The 22,565-nt window shown below is 35.5% G+C and overlaps 1 protein-coding gene and 1 long non-coding RNA gene across 3 annotated transcripts; both read right to left on the bottom strand.

Moving 5' to 3' along the window:
- Positions 1–2,345: 2,345 nt before the first annotated feature.
- On the bottom strand, positions 2,346–14,675 carry LOC148875583 (uncharacterized). The gene is made up of 5 exons (XR_016109592.1): positions 14,499–14,675; positions 3,748–3,806; positions 3,246–3,407; positions 2,733–2,869; positions 2,346–2,596 (listed from the first exon to the last, which is right to left on the bottom strand). It is a non-coding gene; the product is annotated as an uncharacterized LOC148875583 (long non-coding RNA).
- A 2,080-nt stretch (positions 14,676–16,755) lies between these two features.
- LOC148875582 (chitin-inducible gibberellin-responsive protein 1-like) lies at positions 16,756–21,544 on the bottom strand. Of its 2 annotated transcripts, none has more exons than XM_088966176.1 (2): positions 21,350–21,544; positions 16,756–18,866 (listed from the first exon to the last, which is right to left on the bottom strand). In XM_088966176.1, the coding sequence occupies exon 2, from the start codon at positions 18,702–18,704 to the stop codon at positions 16,941–16,943; it is 1,764 nt and encodes a 587-aa protein (XP_088822302.1). In that variant the 5' UTR covers positions 18,705–18,866; positions 21,350–21,544; the 3' UTR covers positions 16,756–16,940. The 2 variants fall into 2 exon arrangements, with proteins under 2 accessions (XP_088822302.1, XP_088822301.1); XM_088966175.1 differs by having other exon boundaries at positions 21,365–21,544.
- Positions 21,545–22,565: the final 1,021 nt, after the last annotated feature.

Here is a 22,565-nt window from a genome sequence, read left to right as displayed (position 1 = left end):
GGGTGAGCAAGAAAAACTAAAAAACTGAATTGAATCGTAAAGCTCACTGAAACTGAATTGAAGGTATCTGTTCGGTTTTAGTTAACCAATATAAAAAACCAAAGGTACCGGTTCGGTTTCGATTAGCCAATATAGAAAACCGGTGGTTAACCAAACCAATTGGTATACATATATTTTTATATATTTTATGTATATTTATGTATTTTATATATGTTTATATTTTCTATGTATTATAAATTAATAAATATGCATCATATATATTTATGATATATAATATATTATTTATTATTTAAAATATAATATTATATATATTTCTAGTATTATATTATATATTTATATATAAAAAAGCCGAAAACCAATGGGTTGAACCGATGGTTAACCAAACTGGTCAACCGATTAATTGATTAGCTTTAGTTCAATTTCGGTTACCAGTTTTCTAAAAACTGATAACTCTAGTTCGGTTTCAAAAATAGGCCCATGGTTCAGTAACCATAAGCATATCTCTAATTCATTGTAGCAGTGATCTAGGGATTCAAATCCTCCTTCTACCAGGCCGGATTGGCAGGGTTTAAGAGCAGTTGAGATATCCTATTAACTTAAATCTAATCTCCTCTCTCCCAATCAAACAACACCACTTGTCCCTAATCATGTGGCTCACCACGTTAACACCTCTATTACATATGTATACTACTTCAAAAAGCATGAATGACCTCAAGAATATTTCTAGATTTTTTTAAGACAAAATTTACTCCTCTATATTTAAATTTATTGATAAAAATGAGGGCAAATATGGTAATTAGTTATTGATATTAAATGAGGTGAAAAGAGGTAATTTTAAGATATTAAATGCAATCAATTCCCTCTCATTAAATCCAACATTTAAGTTATTAACTTGCACTCATGTTCATTGAATCATATATTTAAGCAATTTTTGTTTCTTCTCATCATTAAGTTCTATTAATTAAGTCCATACTTAATAAATTAATAATTTCAATAACATAAAAACTTGTACTTTTAAAATCTACCTAGAAAAAATAGTGTTTAAATAGTGTTTTCATCTAGGTGGTGGTAAGAAAATAAAGCATTTTGGGTCAAATGGGTCAATCCATGTTGCAACAATTAAATAATGAAATTCAAAAATAGATAAAATAAAAAATATAAATTAAAAAAAATTGGGAACATTTTAACATACATATTAAACAATAATAAGTTTGATAAATAAGAAATGTTTTTATTAATGATGGAAATGGAATGTTGTTGCCATGATTAAATAATAAAATTAAAAAATGGATAAAATGAAAAAAATAGAAATTAAAAAATCGACAGCATTTTTAAAATACATATTAAACAATAATAATTTTGATAAATAAGAAATATTTTTATTAATGATAGTAATGGAATGTAAAATTTAAAACCAATTGGAAATAAATTTTTTTTCTTATTCTCTTTTATTAAAACCTATATTTAAAATATATTTTTTCATCGTTAAATTCTTGTAATTAAATCCACAATGTTAATTTTAATAATACAAAAATAAATATTTTGAAAACAAAACCATTTTTTCCCCACTAGTGGTGGGCAAGCAATTCAACCATTTGGGATCAAATGGATTAATAAATAATTCCATAATTAAATAATAAAATAAATAATTATGAAATGTAAGAAAGTATTTTTATTAATGATGAAAATGGAATGCCAAATTTAAAATCTACCAAGAAATGAAATGGTGCCATAGTCAAATAATAAAATTTGTAAAAATAGAAAATACAAAGAACCACAAAAAATATAGAAAAAAATTTGGGCACATCTAATGTTATATATTTATAAAAAATAAAATATTGGGTACATCTCTAATATTATGCATTCATTATATTGAACAAAAATAAGTACTATACATAAGAATGAAAATATAATACAAAATTTAAGGCCAACCTAGAAATCAAACTATTTTTCTTTGAGTTTCGGGTTAGTGGTTTGGGTCAAATGATCTCATAGACAAACAAAAATTAAGTGTGATAAGTAAAAATTATTTTATATAATATAACACTACAAGAAAAATGACTTTTAGCACCAATCAAAATTGTCGCTAGAGACTTTAACGGCAGACACAAATTGCCACTAAAAGATCTGTCGCTAGATGTTGTAGCAATAGTTTTGCTAGCTATCGATATAAAATTTAAATTGTTGCTAAAAAAACTTTTAGTGGTAGTTGAGACTGCCGATAAAAGTATACTTTTTTTTTTCAAATAACCTATTTTTTTAATTTTTCCTAATTTTCTTCAAATAACTTGTTTTCTCTATATTCATTTAAATCGAAATGAAATACAAAAATAAAAAAACATCAATTGTAAATAAAATCTAAAAAACCATTCTCCATTCAAAACATTAGAATCACAAATACATCTTAATTTCAATTTGGTACATTCTTGGTTTGTACAATAAATGTTCTCTTCACAATGCATCATATGTATCCCATCTTCACAATGCAGGGTAAGCTCCATTTAGGGAAGGATCAACCATCATTGACAATGCATCAATATCATGGAGTTGGTTAATGGCCCATCTTGCCAAATGTTTCTCTCCTCGAGGCCATGACCTATCCATATTGTTTTAAGAAAAGAATAAGTAGCCATTACAAAAAAAAAAAAAAAAAAAAAAAACGAAAAAAAAAGAAAAAAAAAAAGAAAAGAAAAACAAAGCAAAGCCAACAAGTTCAGATGTACATTTCTAACCTATCATAAGACTTTCTCCCTGTAAGAAGTTCTAACATTACAACTCCAAAGCTGTAAACATCACTTTCGTAAGTATAAATACCAGATTCAAACTCTGGAGCACCATACCCATAAGCTGATAGAAGCTGTCTTGACAACTGAGAATAAATAATGACAGCATCAGTAAAAGTTGCGAAAGAACTCAAACATAATTTTGACCCTACACCCCAACTTGGACTGCTATGGATGTAACTTTTCCCCAGCTTTCTGACTTAAGCCTATAATAAAGAATTGGTTTTAACTTCAGGACATGACCAATTAGATTATGTAAGAATCAAGAATCAAGTTAACAAAAAATGGAGATCCTTCACACCCTTGGATGGGATGTCCAAAATGACTATCTTGCATACCTTGCCCAAGTTTATGGAAGATCCAAAGAACAATGATAAAAGCTCATGGAAAATAAAAATGGAATTTGAATATGAATATGAATTTTGATTTTCAAGTTTGATTGTTTGAACTGGATTTCTGCACCTTTTTTGAGGATATGGTCACAGAATGTTGCAAACATTTCTGCACTGGAGATTCCTGCAATTTGCTTGTTGCAGAAAACCTCAAAAGCTTAGTTAAGTGCCTTCAATTCAAAACAGCCAATGAGCATCCACTTCAACTAGTTGAAACTTGATGCATAAAAACCTACAAAGGGAAATAGATCAAAGAATGTGATCCAAGGAAAACCTATAAGCATTCAACATTAGATTTAACATAGATTCACATGTCCACCAAGTGCACAGACCACTGAATGATGAGCAGCCAATTGTTGGTTTCCCATATACAGAGGTGGGTGTCTGGGTCATAGTCCAAGTAAACCAGCACTAAGTGCTGTCCTCGAGTGCCATTTTTTGGCAGCTGAGATGGCCTGGTACAGCCATATCAGATTGGAACCCACTTCCATATGACAAATTAATTGTTCATTCTTCCAGCATGGTACTAACAACATTGATATGGAGACGTGTAGAAGCTCAAGAGAACTTACCTAGAAGATTAAGCAAATGCTGGCTGAGTTTTCCATTGATTCAATTTCATGTACAAGCCCTGCATTAATGACACCCATTCAGAAAACACCTGAATTATATCCACATCAAGCCCAATGTAATGGATGTTCAGTGTATGGAAACAAATTCAGATCCAATTCTGCTCCCAAAGAAATAACAAAAGGTAGAAAATAATAGCAACAATAGAAAATGCTAGTTCTAAACTGGTTCATTGGTTGTATAAATTGTTGCTCCTGTAGTCATGCTTATCTTCTGATCAGTAATCAGTTCATATTTCAAGTGTTGCAGAAAAATTGCAAGTGCAACAATCACTTTCAGAGAAGCAAACTGATTACAAATTCCCTTTCCCAGGGCTCCCACTAAATGGATTGAATTTACAGTGCAAATTCTCTGAAAGTTGATCCACCTAATGCTAATAAACTATGATGGAGAAGGAGAACAATCAGATGTTGCCAAAATATAATACAGCAATGGCCTATAATGAATACCTCAAGAACAGCACAATAGAGGCTAAAACCTTTAGATTGGGACTTTTAATATGAAGGATTGATATGATATTGAGGATCCAGAGCCATAATTTTGACCATTAGAGAGCAAAATAAAAGATTCCAATTTTGAAAATAGGCCTAAAACAAAATGAACTGTAATAAATCCAATCAATCCTCAAATGAACAATTAACCCAACAGTTTTAGCCCAGGACAATCCACAGTTTCCTGGGGATTGATATGAAATACTGAGGATCCGGAGCTGCCATAGCTCCTTAAGATTCAGGTCCATTGAAATGTCTAAATTCCTAAGCAGTTGAAATTCTATGAAATGGAAAGAAAATTAATGTTGAAAAGTAAGTGGTAATTTTTGTAATTTTCCTTTATGTTTTGTCTTTTGTATTAAGTGGGTTGTCTTGGGAGTAGGTAGCTGAAAGGTCTTGAGTGTAAAAGTAAAACTACTTTATATTTCTTGTAATCTGAAACATTTTAGTAAGACAGCTCAAGAAGCTAAGAACAAGTAAACCCAGAACTCTACGTGAGCTTTTTCATCTTCTCTTCTTCTTGCCATTTCATATTCCTCTTTTCTTCTTCAGAATTTTTTGGTTATTCCTTTGATTTTTACCACTACAATTCCGTTGCTCCAACAAGTTTTTGGTATCAGAGCAAAGATCCATTCATCCATTCAAAACAAAAACTAAAACCTTTCATGGCATCAAGTTCCAGCAGCTCTGCAGTAGATCATTTTCAAAAATTTCCCCTTCCTATTTTTGATGGAGAAAACTATGACTATTGGAGCATACAAATGAAAACATTTTTCATCTTCAAGGAGATTTGGGAGCTGGTAGAAGAAGGATACGAAGAACCAAAAAATTGGGAGCAACTTGCAACATGGACTGAAGACAAGAAAGAGTACAAAGAAAATAGGAAAGATGATGCTAGAGCCCTGTACCATATTCAACAAGTAGTAAGTAAAACAATCTTTCCAAGAATCATGGCTGCCAAAAGCTCAAAAGAAGCATGGGAAATTCTCAAGAAAGAGTTTCAGGGCACCGAAAAGGTAATATCCATAAAACTTCAAACTCTTTGGAGAGATTTTGATAATATTATGATGAAAGAAAGTGAATTTGTTCAAGAGTTCTTTTCTAGAGTTGTTGGTATTGTAAATCAAATTAGGACTTATGGAGATGTTATCTCAGATGAAAAAATTGTAAAAAAAGTTCTGAGTTTATCAATTAAATTTGACCATGTGGTGGCTGCCATAGAAGAAACCAAAGATTTGACTAAACTATTCATGCATGAGTTAATGAGCTCACTTTAAACTCACGACGATAGAATGAAAAAATTCTCATCTTCTTCACTGGAGCAAGCTTTTCAATCCAAACTCACCATTGCAAAAAAGAAAAAGAATGATGGTGAGAAAGAAACTCCAAGAGAATGGTCATATCAAAGCAAAGGAAGAGGATACCAAAATAATGGAAGAGGAAGAGGAAGAAGTAGGATGTATGGAAGAGGAAGAGGTGAAAAGCAAAACAATAGTTGTTTTATTTGCAAGAAAGACAACCATTTTCCCCAAGAATGTTTTTTCAGATGTAAAAAATGCAAAAATCATGTTCATGCCCCAAAAGATTGCAGATTTAAGGAGAAAGAACAAACCCACTATACTGAAAATTATGATTCAAAAAATCATCTATTTTACTCTTGTATGAATACCCAACAAGAGCCAAAAGAAGTTTGGTATTTGGATAGTGGCTGTAGTAACCACATTACGAGAAACAAAGAATGTTTTCTTGAGCTGAATGAACATGTCAATTCTCAAGTGAAGCTTAGAGATGGCAAACTCCAAAGTGTTGAAGGAAAGGGAGTTGTTGCAGTCCAAACTAAGCAAGGTAATGCTAAACTCATTTCAAATGTTCTTTATGTTCCCAATTTGACTCAAAATTTGCTTAGTGTTGGACAGATTATACAAAAAGGTTATGAGGTGCATTTTGACAATGATGAACGTGTAATAACTGATAATAAGAAAGGTCAAATCATTGCTTGAGTAAAAATGGCTACAAACAAAGTGTTTCCTCCTATGATGTAAAACAAAAAGGTTATGAGGTGCATTTTGACAATGACGAACGTGTAATAACTGATAATAAGAAAGGTCAAATCATTGCTTGAGTAAAAATGGCTACAAACAAGGTGTTTCCTCCTATGATGTAAACTATGGGATGAAAAGTGAGAAGTTGGATGAGTCCATGTTATGGCACTTGAGATATGGAAACTTAAATTTCAGAAGTCTCTCTTTGTTAAATCATAAGAGTATGGTGATTGGACTTCCTCAAATTGATAGAGAACATAAAGTATGTGAAAGTTGCGCCTATGGGAAGCATCATAGGCTACCATTTTCAGAGAAATAATGGCATTCAAAGGCACCATTGGAGCTGGTTCATGCTGACATTTGTGGACCCATGAGGACACCTTCCTTCAACAACAAGAGGTACTTTCTTCTCTTTGTTGATGATTTTACTAGAATGATGTGAGTATATTTCTTAGATGCAAAATCACAAGCATTGCCTATTTCTATTCAATTCAAACCTTTAGTTGAGAAGCAAAGTGATCACAAATTAAAAGCTTTGAGGACTGATAGAGTAAAAGAGTTTACATGGAGAGAATTTGGGAATTTTTGTGAAGAACAAGGTATCAAAAGAGAATTGACAGTAAGACATACTCCACAACAAAATGGGGTAGTTGAAAGAAGAAATAGAACCATTGTAGAAATGGCAAGAAGCATGATGCAAGGTAAAAATCTTTCCAAAAATTTCTGGGCTGAAGCAGTTCATACTACTGTTCACATATTAAATTGTTCTCTCACCAAAGCCGTGCAAAATAAAACACCTTTTGAAGCATGGCATAAAAAGAAGCCTGTTCTTATCTCATTTAAAGTGTTTGGCCGCATTGCTTATGCTCACATTTCCTCAAAGAAGAGAGAAAAGTTTGATGGCAAATGTGAGAAATGTATCTTCCTTGGTTACAATGATGAGTCCAAAAGTTACAGATTGCTGAATCCAACTACAAATGAGTTGGTAATTTCAAGAGATGTAATATTTGATGAAGAGGGGGCATGGAACTTTGAAGAAAATTCTCTACAAACAAAGAAATATGTTGTAGAAGAGGAAGAAGTGATGCCCAATGACCATGAGCATGACAACTACATCAAATGCAAGTCCAACAAACTCAAGAAGATCAATCAAGCTCAACAAGTTGAAGTTTTATTGATTAAAAAAAAAAAAAAAAAAAAAGAGAAAAGCTCAACAAGTTTCAATCCAAGAATGGATCCCTCAAGTTCAAGAAACCAAGATCCATGGAAAATAAGCCCAAGTGATGTAAACTCGGATACTCTACCAAGAAAGGTACGCTCAGTTCAAGAAATCTTTGATTCTTGTGATATTGCATTTCTTGCATTAAAACCATAGAAGTTTGAAGAAGCTTCAAAAGAAGAAGTTTGGGTGAAAGCTATGGATGAAGAAATTGAAACGATAGAGAAAAACAAGACATGGGAGTTGGTAAATAAACTCAAAGAAAAAGAAGTGAATGGACTGAAATGAGTTTACAAATTAAAACAAAGTTCAATGAATATGGGTCAATCCAAAAGCACAAACAAGGTTAGTGGCTAAAGTCTATGCCCAACAGCCAGGGGTAGATTTCCATGAGACTTTTGCACCAGTTGCAGGAATGGAAACAATCAGAATTGTGCTTGCACTTGCTGCTCAACTAAAACTGCAAGTGTTTCAATTTGATGTGAAATTAGCTTTCCTAAATGGAGATTTAGAAGAAGTTTATGTTGAACAATCACAAGGATATGTGATAGAAGGAAATGAGGAGAAGGTTTACAAGCTTCGAAAAGCTTTGTATAGCTCAAAGCAAGCACCTCGGGCATGGAATAGCAAGATTGATAAATATTTCCATAAGAATGGATTTGAAAAAAGTCCAAATGAGCCATCACTTTATGTCAATAAGGAAGGTATGCATGATTTCATCCTTGTTTGTCTTTATGCTGATGATTTGATTTATACAAGTAACAACCCAAAATTGTTGAATGAATTTAAATTAGCAATGACTAAGGAATATGAGATGACAAATTTGGGGTTAATGAGATACTTTCTTGGGATTCAAGTGAAGCAAATAAAGGTGAAATTTTTATGTCCCAAGAGAAGTATGTTGATGATTTGTTAAAAAGATTTCATATGTTAATATGTGAACCACTAGCTACTCTTATGGCTATCAATGAAAAGTTGTCAAAGGAGGATGGAGCCGAATTGGTAGATGCATCAATCTACAGAAGCCTTGTTGGTTCCTTGATTTATCTCACCAACACAAGGCCGGATATTGTTCTTGTTGTGAGCATTGTTTCAAGATACATGAACAAGCCATGTAAAATTCATTTTGGAGCAGCAAAGAGAATACTCAGATATGTGAAAGGAACCAAGAAATTTAGGCTGAAATATGAAAGTGAAAATGACTGCAAGCTGGTTAGATTTTCAGATAGTGATTGGGCTGGTTCCATAGATGACCGAAAATGATCTCTTGGTCATCAAAGAGGCAAAATACTGTGGCACTATCTTCAACTGAAGCATAATACATTTCAGCCACAAGTGCATCTTGTGAAGCAATTTGGCTTAGAAGACTTTTGAAAGACCTTCAATTTGTGCAAGATAGCCCAACTACAATCTACTGTGACAACATTTCAGCTATTGCAATGACTAAAAATCCAGTTTTTCATGGAAGAACAAAGCACATTGAGCTGAGACACCACTTCATCAGAGAGTCAATTGAGAAAGGAGAGATCGAATTAAAGTTCATCAAGACTGAAAATCAACTTGCTAATGTCTTCACCAAGCCCCTAGCTTTTGAAAAGATTCTGCATTTTAGATCTCCAATGAAAATTACAAATTAAGAGGGGGTGTTGAAAAGTAAGAGTGGTAAGTTTGTAATTTTCCTTTATGTTTGTCTTTTGTATTAAGTGGGTTGTCTTGGGAGTTGGTAGCTGAAAGGTCTTGAGTATAAAAGTAAAACCACTTTATATTTCTTGTAATCTGAAACATTTTAGTAAGACAGCTCAAGAAGCTAAGAACAAGTAAACCTAGAACTCTACGGGAGCTTTTTCATCTTCTCTTCTTCTCTCCAATTTCATATTCCTCTTCTCTTCTTCAGATTTTTTTGGTTCTTCCTTTGATTTTTACCACCACACTTCCGTTGCTCCAACAACTAATGATCCGGAATCAGAAAAGACTCTGGATTATTCACAAAGTTGCTGAAATGGAGAGGATGGTCAGCCAATTGTTCATCATCTAGTACTCTATCAAGTGCACAGACCACTGAATGATGAGCAGGACCAAACTCAGTTACAAGAAGAGACACCAGAGGTTCAACACAATGAGCTGCAGCTACTGTAGACCTAATTCTTGTATTGCTGAAAACGACACAACACAACTCAGCAGCATCTCCTTTCAGCTCCATTGAACAATTTGATGAAAGGATCCTGCAAAGAACATCCACCACATTCATTTCAACATCTGCAACAGCTAGGGATCTCGATGGACTTTCACACAATAACCTAACCAATGCACCAATAGCAGCATGTTGCTCCTTTTCCAAGCCAGTGCTAAGAATCTTGACAAGGGGTTGAATAGCTTGTCGAGAAGTTTCTGCATTCCTGATATGGTCTGAGGAAAACAGGCTCTACAATGCTTTGGCAGCACTGTATCTTGCCTCTCTTCCACCAAGCCATAAAGCTGCTACAAGTTGATTAACAGCACCAAATACAGAATCATGTTTCCATATTTCAGCACTGTCAAATAGAATCCCTAATAACTCAGTAGGAGCTTCCTCTGTTGCATCTTGTGGACCAAGTGAAAGGTATTTAGTCAGAGATTTTTAGTGAAGGGCAGAGATCCATTCACTTGATTCTTCTCATACAGCTCCAAACATCAACCAATATTGCCTTATTTTTCAGAGAGGAAAGCTTTGGTTCTGTATTTTTATCTGTTGTAACTTGACATGTATTATCTAGGTGTTTCAATATAAATCCATGGTAGGAATGTGCATTATGCTCTTGAGGGCATCAGAATACAGAATTTTCAATCCTGCCTGAAAGGTATCCTGCACTAAGATCAATGCCAGTGGCTTGTTATGATTTATTTGATTGAAAGGTCGAACCTAGGAATTATGAACTCTACATTTTTTAATAGTTGCTCAGATCCTTGGGGATAAGGTGTTATCCAGGAAAATAAACAAAGAATTTATTTGGTTGAACTATTAAATGCCTTTAGCAAGTTTCATTGTTTTTTTATTAATTCTCCTTTCTGGTAAATTATTGTCTATCCATTATCCATATTTACTCATGGTAAATTTGCATGAACAAAATTTACTGCTTGGGGTCTATTGATATAGGCTAAACATGTTGACCCACAAGCCTCCCCTCCACTTTTTTTTTGAATGGAAAGATAACTTGTATTCAAAAAAAGAGGGGGGGGGGGGGGGGGAGGAATGTACAAACAGGCCAAAAAAGCACAAAAAGAAAAGCCTGTATCAAACTAAGATGGCAAAGAGTTAGCACTATACAAAAAATCCCTTCCCAATCCTTGCTTTGCTAAGGCATCTGCCATTCTATTGATCTCCCAGAGAATCCATCTAAAGGAGCAGTTCAGCAAAGAAGATAGCTCATGAATTTCTGAAAGGAGGTGAGCTAGCTTCCATGGCCCCCATCTGAATCTTTTGCCCACTTAAAAGTAACTCTTGAGTCTCCTTCTACTGCTAATGAACTGAAATGGTTGTTCTTAGCAATTCTTAAACCTTCTAGAAGAGATCTGACTTCAGCTTCTGAGGCATCTGCAGCTTGGATAGGGCCACTAAAGGCCCACAAGATATCTCCTGTAGATTTTCTCACGGTACCCCCTATTCCAGAAGCTGAAGGAGGCTGGAACGACCTTCTAAAGCTTCCACCAAACTGCAACAAGTAATCTCAGTATTTCTCAAAGCTGCCATCAAACTGCAACCCTCTATTCCACCGAGAGGCTTGTCTGATGGTTTCAGAATCTCAGTACAAGTCTACTCCAGTTAATGTGGTCAGGAACATATTTCTCAAAACACATAATTACTTTGATCATTTTCCTTACAGTATTCCTTGATGCAGGGTTCAGAAAATTTTGCACTGTTTTACATGCTTTTAAGCCTGTACAGGGGCATGGTTAGTTTCGCGATCCTGTGGAACATGATCTGTAAAAGCTTGTCAATGGGGAACTTTATCTGAGTGGATGTTGTCTGTGAAGGGTTGTATGGGCACAGCAGTGGGTACTGGCCAGTTGTGTTGAAAAATTAGTTTCTTTAGTGTAGCTTTCCAGGGTGTAGGGATTTGATGTTGGATTGACTGGTTGTGGTGTGGCCAGGTCTTGATCATGCAACATATCTACGTTATGCCGTTATGGAGATGAGTTTGGGTTTGCTATTTAAATTGTCTAGCAGGGAAATGTAGATGATCCAATCTCATGTATTCAACAAGTGCTTTCCAAGCTAGCCACACTTCAGTCGTGGTTAAGTTTCAGTCCTATAGCTCCTTCCAGATCTCCATGTTGGAAAACAAGCCCTGTTTAGCTCCATTTCCACTTTGCAGTGCAATTTCATTTGCAGTGTATAGATGCACAGGGAGTGCAAATGAGAAGAATAAAAGTTCTGGTTCACTTTTGCTTTGGGTTTTGTTTTACTTTGCTTCAGGTTTATTTTACTTTATATACAATGCAATTATGCAAACAAACCATAGAAAAAGGATCACAATATTTTATTCACTCAAATTGTTGCACATCCAAGCTTTTGGACCAGTGCAAATAAAATTGCATTGGAAACAAACTGGGATAGTTTTAATTTGTGAAACTATAAGAGCTCTAGCATCACCAGGAAAATCACAGTACATGATTTGGTATAGGCCCTCTTCCTCCCAGGCAGGACAGGGACATTTTATATAACTTTGATGGTAGTTTCAGAAAAAACCCTAGAAGCTTCTCCTAAGGCTGGAATAGGAGGTCTGTTACACTGAATGAATGGTGAAATCATTTGGGTGTAAAGTGGCCCTATCCCAACAACATATGCAGTAGGGGTAGAGACTCATGCTCTTCTAAAGTCTTAGAATCATAAAATCTCTGCAGATCAGCACCCTAGCAATAGGACACTCTAGGAATGCCATAAATTAGGCAAACAAATCCTGATTCTGGCCCCTGGATGCTCTCCCACTTTTTGCATGAAATGCCAGAATTATCAGCATCAATGAACTGCAGTTTCAGATGGATTCCCAGGGAATTGAATCCGTTAACAGATGGTTTAGCTAATTCTGGATTGGGAAGGGGTGTTTTGTATAGTGCAAATACGATACAGTCGTACTTAAGTGGGTGATTTTTTTCTCAAAGCCTTTTTCCTAAGTGGATAATTTGTATATCTTCTAATGTACATCCCTCCCCCTTTTGAACAATGAATATATGTTTATCTTTTCCCTAAAAAAATAAAAAGAATTCTGTTCTGGATTTGAGTTATTGAAATGTTACTAAGGAATTAATAAAGCAATGAGCTTTTTCCTGAAGTCATGAATTATTATCTCTGGGTTTTCTACTCTCATGTATCTTCATGTTTTGTTTATACTTGTATTTAACTGTTGCTAGTTCCTGCAATGCCATACTTTCTGTTCATTGTGAAAAAAGTAACATGTTAACACAGTTCTTTTTCAGGTTTGATGTGCTTCTTAATTTTCTGCACTTCCCAGCCAGGATACCTCATTATACACATTTGATAGAGAATTGAACCAGATCAATAGTTGAAAGAGGCCATTCAATTTTATAGTATCAGCCATCAGTAATCAATATCTCCAAACTTTGCCTTTTTGCCAACAGCAACCCAAAAAACAACAAAAATAATGTGGGCATAGAGGAAGAAGAGGACATTACTTTATTTGAACAACTTACCTAGAGAAGATTCTTTTTTTTTTTTTGTGAAAAGGTAACTAATTGAATTAGCCTCAAAAGAAACTACCGTCATATCTGCAGTTATCTACTTATCACTGTTTCTGTCATCTCATTTAAAAAGAGGGCAAGGCCACTACCCCTTGGCTTCATCCAATTGAATTAGCCTAATCTCCCTACATGGCTGAGAAAATTGCATCTGATGTTGCCCATGTACCTGGGGAAGATTGCAGTCTTAGAAAATGCTCTAAGTATACATAAATGCTAGTGTTATCCACTAACAATGTAGCACTGATCAAAGGCCAAAGGAAGGTGAAAGAAAACTTGTAATCTTGGACTGTTGCCTTAACATCCAAGGGTTCCTAGAATAAAAAGAGCTAAAATGGTAATTTTTAATGCAACTCTAGTAACTGACAAAAGAAGGTTCTAATTGTAACAAGTTGATAGCAGAAGCCCCAAGTAAGAATTGCCACTATTTCATTATACAATCTGTCAAAAAGAGATCAAAGAGGATTCCTTTTCACAAAAATAAGGCTGTATGGCTGAAATGGAGCCTTCTAAATTATGTGACCATGATACAGTAGAATTAAGTCAAAATTTGGTCAGATGACAAATAAGAGCCATAATGTCTCATGGAGCAAACTGTCCAGCTACCATGAAGTCTCCAAGGCATGAACCCTAATCAATCCATGGAGAAAGCTTCCAATAACAGCAAGAGTAGTAAATTCCTTAGTTTCTCTTCAACTTTTATGTACATGGAAATTAACCTATCATCTTCGTTTGTCCCCACAAAAACCCAAACCTAGACCCTAGAAATGGCTAAATCCAGTAACAAAAAGAAATCCAAAGATCTAGGCACCGACGAAAAACCTATCAGTTTCTCTTCCACCATTTAGAAGTTTTTTATTGTTTTCTTCCCTAACCATCTTGGCGGCATTGCCATTCACATCTCCTTCCACCTCTCCTTCGTCTGGGATGTTTCCACCACAAACCCTCATCTTCCTCGTCATCCGATTCTCTCTCTATAAAATAAGAAAGATAGTAGAGATTCATATAGCAAGCTATGGTCTTTACTGAACTATTAAAAGGAGCATGCAACTAATCAAAATAAAATGTCAGTTCGAATACAGACCTGCACCGGATCCTAGGTTGAAGATTTAGATGTGGTTGTCGTCGTCTAAGGAAAACATAGAGAAAATGAAATGCGAGATTGAAAATAGAGAGAGAGAGAGAGAGGGAGAGAGAAAGAGATTTACCAGTGGTTAGGTGCTGTGCGGTGGCTAAATCGACGCCGGTGGTGTGAAGTTATAGTCTTAGAGAGACAGAGGGACGACACAAAATTGTTTCTGATTCGCGCCTCTTTTTTAGCGGCGGCAGTTTCCAGTGGTAATCCGCCTAACAGCCGGGTTTAAACTAAGGTACAAATATATTTTGTTGAAGTGTAAATGAAATGTATAATTTAAAGAAAAAAATTAGAGTTATCAAAAATTAAAAAAACTTTGATAAATCGTTCTATATTTCAAATTATAAAAATCTCCACCATATTATCAAATGCTTATGTGATTATTACCAACATAAGACTCTTAATCCATATTGGATATAGCAAAAAATCTATATTAAAAATAAGTTTTTAGTTTCTCTCTCACTCCTCATGTCTCTTGATTTCCCTCCCTTCTCTTTCACTCTCATAGCCATATTGGATATAGCAAAAAACCTATATTGAAAATAGGTTTTCATTTTCTCTCACTCCCTATGTCTCTTGATTTTCCTCATTTCTCTTTTTGTCTCTCCCACTTTCTCAATTTTCATTTGTGGCCAAATCAAAGCCTTTCTCTTTTAATTTATTGTTCTCCCTTAGTATTTTTCTTATTTTCTATTTCTTCTTTCGTTTTTTTTTTTCTTACAAACTTAGACAGTATTAATAAAACCATATAAAAAACTAAATGAACCAACTACTTGTATAATTAAGTTATAAATTTCTATCAAGTTGGTATAAATTTCATAGCCAAGAGTTTCTTGTGAATTTTTATCAAATTGGTGTAATGGTTTTTGAATCATACCCAATTGGTCTCATGTTATTTTATACAATCTGATTAATACCATATAAGTGTGTAAGAAAAAAAAAATAACAAGAGAGGGAGTGGGAGAGAAAGAGAATGAGAAAAATTGAAAGAGAATGACAGGTAGAGAGAGAATAAGAGAAATTGATAGAAATAACATAAATACAAAAACCAAAAAACTATTTTTATTTATTTTTAAATCACACAGCCATTGAGTAAAGAGAGATGCCTCTGAGAATGAGAGAGTGGGGGAGATTGTAGAGAGAGGGAGGGAGGGAGGGAGAATGAAAATAAACAAAAACCTTTTTTTATTTTAATTTTTCAATCACCCAACATTAAAGGGCAATTTCGGCATAAGTCTTTTGTTGTGTCTAACATGGATTAAGTCCCATGTTGAAAACAACCAAATAAACCTTCGATGACATGGTGAGCTAGTTGTTAGAGTTTTGTTATTTTTTGGACGAACTTGTAGCTTGATTTTAAATGTACAATTGACTTTGACTATAATTTTTCCTAACTTAAAACTAATTAAAAAGCAAAGCTAATTTCTTATCTAGATGGTAGTTCAATGATCCAACTTTTCAAAGAAACACATGATGTCACTATTGAATATTAAATATTTAAAAAAGATAAAAACACCAAAAATGAAAATGAAAATGTACAGAGTTTTGTCGAAAACATTTGAGAACATTTATAATGTTATATATTCATCATATTAAATAAAAATAATTGTTAAAATAAAAATTATTTTTATTTATGACAGAAATAGAATACAGAATTTAATAATAAAAAAATAATAATAATAATAATTGTTATTTTCTACAAAGAAGTTAAGTTTATTTTTAATCATATTGTTAGTTTTGTTAATTTTCAATTTCTATCTTAACTATAATATATTTAAAATTCAATTAATTAATATGAAAAAAAATTTCTCACAGGGGCATGTGCTTAATTACTAATTACTTAAAATACATGAATCTTTTCTAAAAAATAAATTTCTATTTTGTTTTTAGACACAAAATATTAATCGAACCGCAGATGGTTTGAAGCTAGTGATTGGTGTGGCAATAGCATTGTTAAGAGAGGGTCCTATTTCTTTCTAAATAATGCAATCTCCCTAAGGTTACTCTTCAGAATTACAAGGAGCCATGGGTTTTATTTCTGTATTGTAGTTTTAAATATTATATGCTTTTGTTCTTAATTTCCCGTAATTCTACAATGGTCAAATTCTGATTTTTAATCTAAAAAAAAAATATTGTCCGAGGCTGTTACGTTGTTGAGGAGCCTACGGAAGAAAAAAAAGGAGCTAAAGTGAACCAAGCCAAGCATTACGAAACAATTTGATTTGTCCATTCCTCCAAGAGCACGTAATCCGAATTCAAAAGAACCCCCCAAAATTTTGTAGAGAGACAGCATTTATCTTACAGAGGAAGAAAGTATTGGAAATGCATCGTGGTACATAAACCAGTGAAGGCGCGTCCCTAAAATTTAATAAGAACAAAATTAAGGATACCTGATTTACTAGTACATTTATATCACGTAATCTGTAAAAAGATGCACATCTAAAAAAACAAAGAGGTGGATCTGGATCGATTAATTTATAATTTCCTACTCTTACTTCTACATCCGTTATTGATCTCAGTGCCAGGCAGAAGCCGAGATCAGGTTCCTGTCCTTCCAGCCCAATAGCATGGCCTCGTCCTTCTCTACTAGCGTATAGTGTTCGGAATAGCACCTTAATAAACCCTTTATCACGGAGTTGACATAAGAACTCAGGGGATATGGTCGGAACCCTGCCATTGTAAACCTGGACTTCCACTTACCCAGGAGCTCATGTCGCTCCACCCTCTCCCTCCCCTCACAAGCAATTATGTTCACAATGTCCCTGGCCAAGCAGTGCTGCTCTACATTGATCCTCTCCTTTCTGTCCCTTGGAAGAGTAACATCGATCGACTCAAACATGGCCGAGTAGAATTCTAAGGTCTCCACAAACCTTGTCAAGAATGGGGTTGTGTTTGTGTTCGACTCCTGCTCGACTAAGGTGACCACCTTGGGTGAAAGTGACTTCACCATTCTCAGTAGTCCATCTCTTGGATTGTTTACATCAACACTCTCATCGGGTGTGTGGTGAAGCTGCAGCGTGAAGTTAACAACAAGAGCCTCTCCTGGTCTCACATCAAGCATTTCCCGTGTAACATCGGGAGCAAAGACTGGCATTGCGTGGAACTCAACAGGGATGTTGAACTTCTTAGACAAAGCAACTAACCTCCTCCCAACTGCCTCTAAACTGGCGCCACGGGCATACTTGGAGACTGGATCATCAATTCCGGTGATCCGCACATGAGGAGGGCCACCCGGCCTTGCTGCCAGTGCTTGTATCAGTGTCATCCACTGTGTTCCCTGAGCAATCTGAAAGTCTATGATGTGAACGTGGTCCTCGGATCTGAATGCTTCTGCAATCGCCCCATTGGCTGCCATGTAGCCAAATTTAAGGTATGGGCAGATTTCATACAGGATCTGCATGTAGGAGAGCAAGTCTTTGCTCTCTGGCTCTCTACACCTCAATGCACGGTAGATGTTAGCACCTGAAGCTTCCTTCCTGGCCACCAGCCCTTCTAACATGTAGGCACCAAGACGTTGGATTGGCTCTCCAGAGATGGATACAGCAGCCCTGGCCTCTTCAGACAATCTCATGAAATCATCTGTCCTGTTTTCAGAGACAGCCCTCGCACACTCAATCAGCAATTGCTTCAGATCAACCCCTACGTTTTCATGAGAATAGGTGTCTGCTGCTCTACGACCTTTCTCCTCGTGAACTCTACGGTCCAACTTCTTATTCTTGGAAGCATGAATTGGCTGAGGTTGGATCACATGCGCTCCGGGGCGAGGGTCCTGGCTCCAGTTCCTTGACCTATGAGTTGAGATTTGCAAGCGCTTATTCCCTTCAAAAGCTGCATTGGAAGTAGTTGCTTCATCTTCATCAGCATCAGGACCCATTAGAACATTCTCTAGTTCCTGTAGAACGTGTTTCATGCTCTGGCCACAATTAACATCCTGTGAGAGTGAACTCCCACCAGAAAAGAGCTGTACACTGTCTGGCAGATGGACAGAAGAAGGGCTTTTCCAATGGAAAGAGCTGTTGATTTCAAGTGATGAATTACAATGACTAGTCCCTGAGAGGTTATCTGTTCCTGTTGAGCTGTATTGCTCCTGGCTATTGCTCAATGAAGTAAAAGTGTCACAGTCAAAATGAGTTGAAAGTGGTGAATCGGGGGAGCTATCTAGGTTGAATTTCATGGACCGAATCATCCGTTCAGAAGTCACTGGAGTAGTAGCATGAGAAAAATCACAGGACATATCTGCATCATTAGCATTGTATCTGAAAAGCTGGTGCAAATCCATACTAAGAGGATTGCATTGGTTGCTCGTCTGAAAAGTTGTTATCTCCTGATGATTCAAATATGGATTTTGCTCAGACCTTTGTCAGTTAAAAACTACGGGATGCTACATCATCTTTTGAAGAGTGGAATATGTACCTCCATTCTCACAAACAGAAAGTTCAACCTGCAATAACAACACAGAATTGAGAAAATAGAATTGATCCTAAGGGTTTGAAAGAAAAATGGATAATCTCTACCACTGTTTGAAGCTTCGTGCTAGACAAGCTCATCTAAATCTTTTGTCAAGTTATAATTGTGCATTTCTAACATTGAGAGTATTATGGAGTATTCCGTATAGCATTCATTACTAATGAACTGTCTAAAATATGGTACAAGCTTCTTTAGGATGAATCTTACACACCTTAATGATGTCCAGATGACCTGATCCTTATGCAATTAAAAATTGCATGTTGCAGAACAAAAAAGAAGAGAAAAATAACAGCGTAGGAGTAACTGCTATTCTAACTCCCATGTGCCTATTCTCATTTAAAATGTAAAATTGACAATTAATGCCTCATCTGTCAAGTATACGGTCATATTGAAACTGTAGAGCTGTCAATGGGTTGGGTCTGGTTTGGGAAAGGTGTACTAGTCTTGAACCAATTATTAATCGGTTCCATAAGATAGACCCAGAACAGGAAGTAATTATTAATTGGGTATTGGAATAGAATTGGGATCTGCTCCTCCTCACAGCCACATCCCACCCTGTATTGGGAACATCTCTCCATGAATAATAAATACAAGTACAGGATATGTTCCCAATGTGCGGCCAGGACATGTTGTGAGGTTGGTGTGAGCTGTGATCTGTGAGGAGCAGATCCAGACTCATTGGGATGATCGGGTCTGACCTGATGAAACCCAATTATACGGCCTAACATCTAAAATTACTTATGATAGTGACAGTGACAACTTAGAACTTTACTTTTGATAATATGACCTTAATAAAAATAGCTGTAAAATAGTAAACTGATTGTATGTCGACAAAACAAGTGTTTTTTAACCTTAATTATCTTATATACTGACTATAAAATTTACCCTATAGGCATAAAATATAATAAAAATTGCAAAAAAAAAAAAACCACTACACCTTTATATATTATTAACTATATAATCAGTTTGGAACAGAAAGAAGCGGTCCCCAGCCCAATTTTTAATTGGGACAGCCACAGAACCAGAACAAACATAATCCGGTTCTGTTATATTGGGTAACCCAACCCATTGACAGCTCTAATTAAAGGCAGGGGTGCAAGTCAGGTACCTAACTCGAAGAATTTACATAGCAGCAGGCTTGGGCTCTCAAGTCAGGCTCATGCAAATTTTAATAAATGCTTAACTCAAGCCTGCCCAAGTTGCAGGCTTGCAGCGCCTAATTTAAAGTGGTTTAATTTATCCTACATGTGGTATATTGAAATTCAGCATTAACAACTTTGGACGTTGCCTGCTTGTAAAGTTGGCATAATCAATATGTAGTAATACCAAACCCTGAATTCGGCACCTGTTGTAACCACTTCTCTACAAACTAGTGCATTAATCATCATATTACTGGTACATACCTAAGCATCATCTTAACCTTAAAAACTGAAGATGTTTTGGCGACCAAGATCTCAAGTCTCAACTTAGAAAACAGAAAAGAAAAATTACTTGAAAGGAAAAGGGAAATGTATCAACCTGACTTAATTTTTTTTTTTAAAACAATAATCAATAGAGTATCTTATCAGCCGGAAAAATTTTAAAAACAATAATTACTAGAGCATCTTAGTACCATATCATTTTTGTTTTCAGAAAAATTTGAAATGTAAATATTAATATTTGCTTCATCTAGCAGTAAATTAACAAGGATTTGATTACCCTTTAGAATATAAAACCATATAAAAAACATATAGCAGTAAATCAACAAAGGCTAGCAGATAACCTCAATTGTAAGAAAAGGGAAACAAAAGAAAAGGAACATGTGCTAATCTCCTTGTTCCTTCTACTATAAACTTGAAACAAAAGAAAACAAAAGAAATTTTCTCTTTCATTTCTTATTTCAATAATTATTTTTTTTTCAATAATTGGGCATTAAAATCTCCTGAAGCTCTGAGTTTAATCGAACTAAAATTAAATTAAAATGGAAATTCCCAAGGATAGATCATAGATGCAATAGTTACCAACCTTCAGGCAAAAGCTTACATTAGAAGATAAGTTTTAATTGAGAACCTCGAATCCTAAACTTAACCCAGAAGAACGAATCCTCTCAATAAGACCATCAATGGGACTCGTACAGAGATTCTTCCTCTTCCCCGGTTGTCAAAAACTCAAAATTCCGAGCAAGAACGCAGAAAATTCCCTTTAGAAAAGGGAAATGAAAAAGAAAAAACTATACCACACCTAAACCAGAGAAAGAAGGCCTTGAAAATTATACTAGACAATCAAATTGTAATTTGCCAGATACAATCCCGTAAATTTACGAACAATGTTTTCTCAAGAAAATGAATTTCCGTGACACAAACAAGACGATTCCTCTCAACAACATGCACGGAAGAAACCAATTCCAAGAATTAATTAAGCACACAATTCCAAGAATCTCGAAGGGAATAGCTCAAAATAGGAGAAGAAAGAAGATACCATTTTGAAAGTTACCTCAAGCTTCTGAAGAAACCAAAACCAAAGCCCCTGCTTCAGTGCTTCTTGTTCCTTCTTCTTCTATAATTTAAGTTGGGGCCGAAGCCGACGAAAGAGTTGGGAAAGAATCGCCTGAGAAGCTGCAGTTTTATAAATACAGAGACCGAGTAAGAAAGAGAGATGGAAGGGAAAGAGACAGTGAAACGGAAGCTTCGTACGGCAATGGTGATTAACGGTAACGGCTGTCATGGTTGGTCTCTTCTCTTCTTCTTAGAAAAAGGTCGTTTGTCCGCGTCTTTGACGAAACCACGTCATTGAAGAGAATGACGGCGTGTCACCGACCACACCTTACGATCGACCTCATACTAGAGCATTCAATTTCCTGCGCATTGTAGCACCCTGGAGTTCTACCATCTCTAAGGTGCACCTAGCGCGTTGTGTCGTAGGCTTACTTTGGGCCGGCTGACGACCACGTGACATATACGTGACGCTTTGCTGGGTTGAAAACGGCGGACTTTGGTTTTTGGCAAAAAGGATGGAAACACGTGAGAATGCGCATGGACTATGACTCATAAAGGAATACTTGGGACACGTGTAACGTTGTTTTGGTAAAAGTGTGATGGTTTGACCTGACGTGGCACGCGATGAGGAAAGTTTGGTTCTGAACATCGAGGCTCGAGACGGAAAATAAATGACCCACCACCAGGATTCTGGAAACCGGAAAATGATTCCAACGCACAAGGGTGCCATTACGATTATACCAGCTACGGGAACCAACCTCTCGCTCTAAACCGTGGGCTGCCCTGTCCAGCTGGATTGTGCTGGATTTTTCAAAGAACTTCCTGGTAATTCCCATCCAACGGCTGAGAGCTTGATAATTGCTTAGTGGCTCTATAGTGATCCTAAGTCTGAACACTGACCAGCGGTCAAATTTCAACAAGTAGGAACGCCCCAAATAATCGAGACACCACTTGAAGCTCATTAGCTGAAGGATCCCCCACCCATCCCCCACTTGAAGCATATGTTTTGTCTTATCAAATCAAAAACAGAAAGAAAGAATATGTTTTGATAGGCTGTGTTTGGTTGTAATGCAAATAAGTTTATACTGTTTTGACTTATTTTTGTTTTAAATTTTAATTTATTTACAGTATAAATGAAGTAAATTAAAACATAAAGTATAATAAAATAAAATTCAAAACAAAATTAAACAGGATTTACA

Source organism: Nelumbo lutea, chromosome 1 (assembly GCF_056320005.1).
Source record: "Nelumbo lutea isolate HS-2025 chromosome 1, American lotus-T2T, whole genome shotgun sequence".
Lineage (NCBI taxonomy): Eukaryota > Viridiplantae > Streptophyta > Magnoliopsida > Proteales > Nelumbonaceae > Nelumbo > Nelumbo lutea.
Note: the sequence above shows the minus strand (reverse complement) of the source record. Positions and strands in the feature narration are given on the sequence as shown.

Excerpts from the sequence above, each read along its gene's own strand:
- LOC148875582 (XM_088966176.1), bottom strand. The coding sequence starts at position 18,704 with ATGGATTTGCACCAGCTTTTCAGATACAATGCTAATGATGCAGATATG.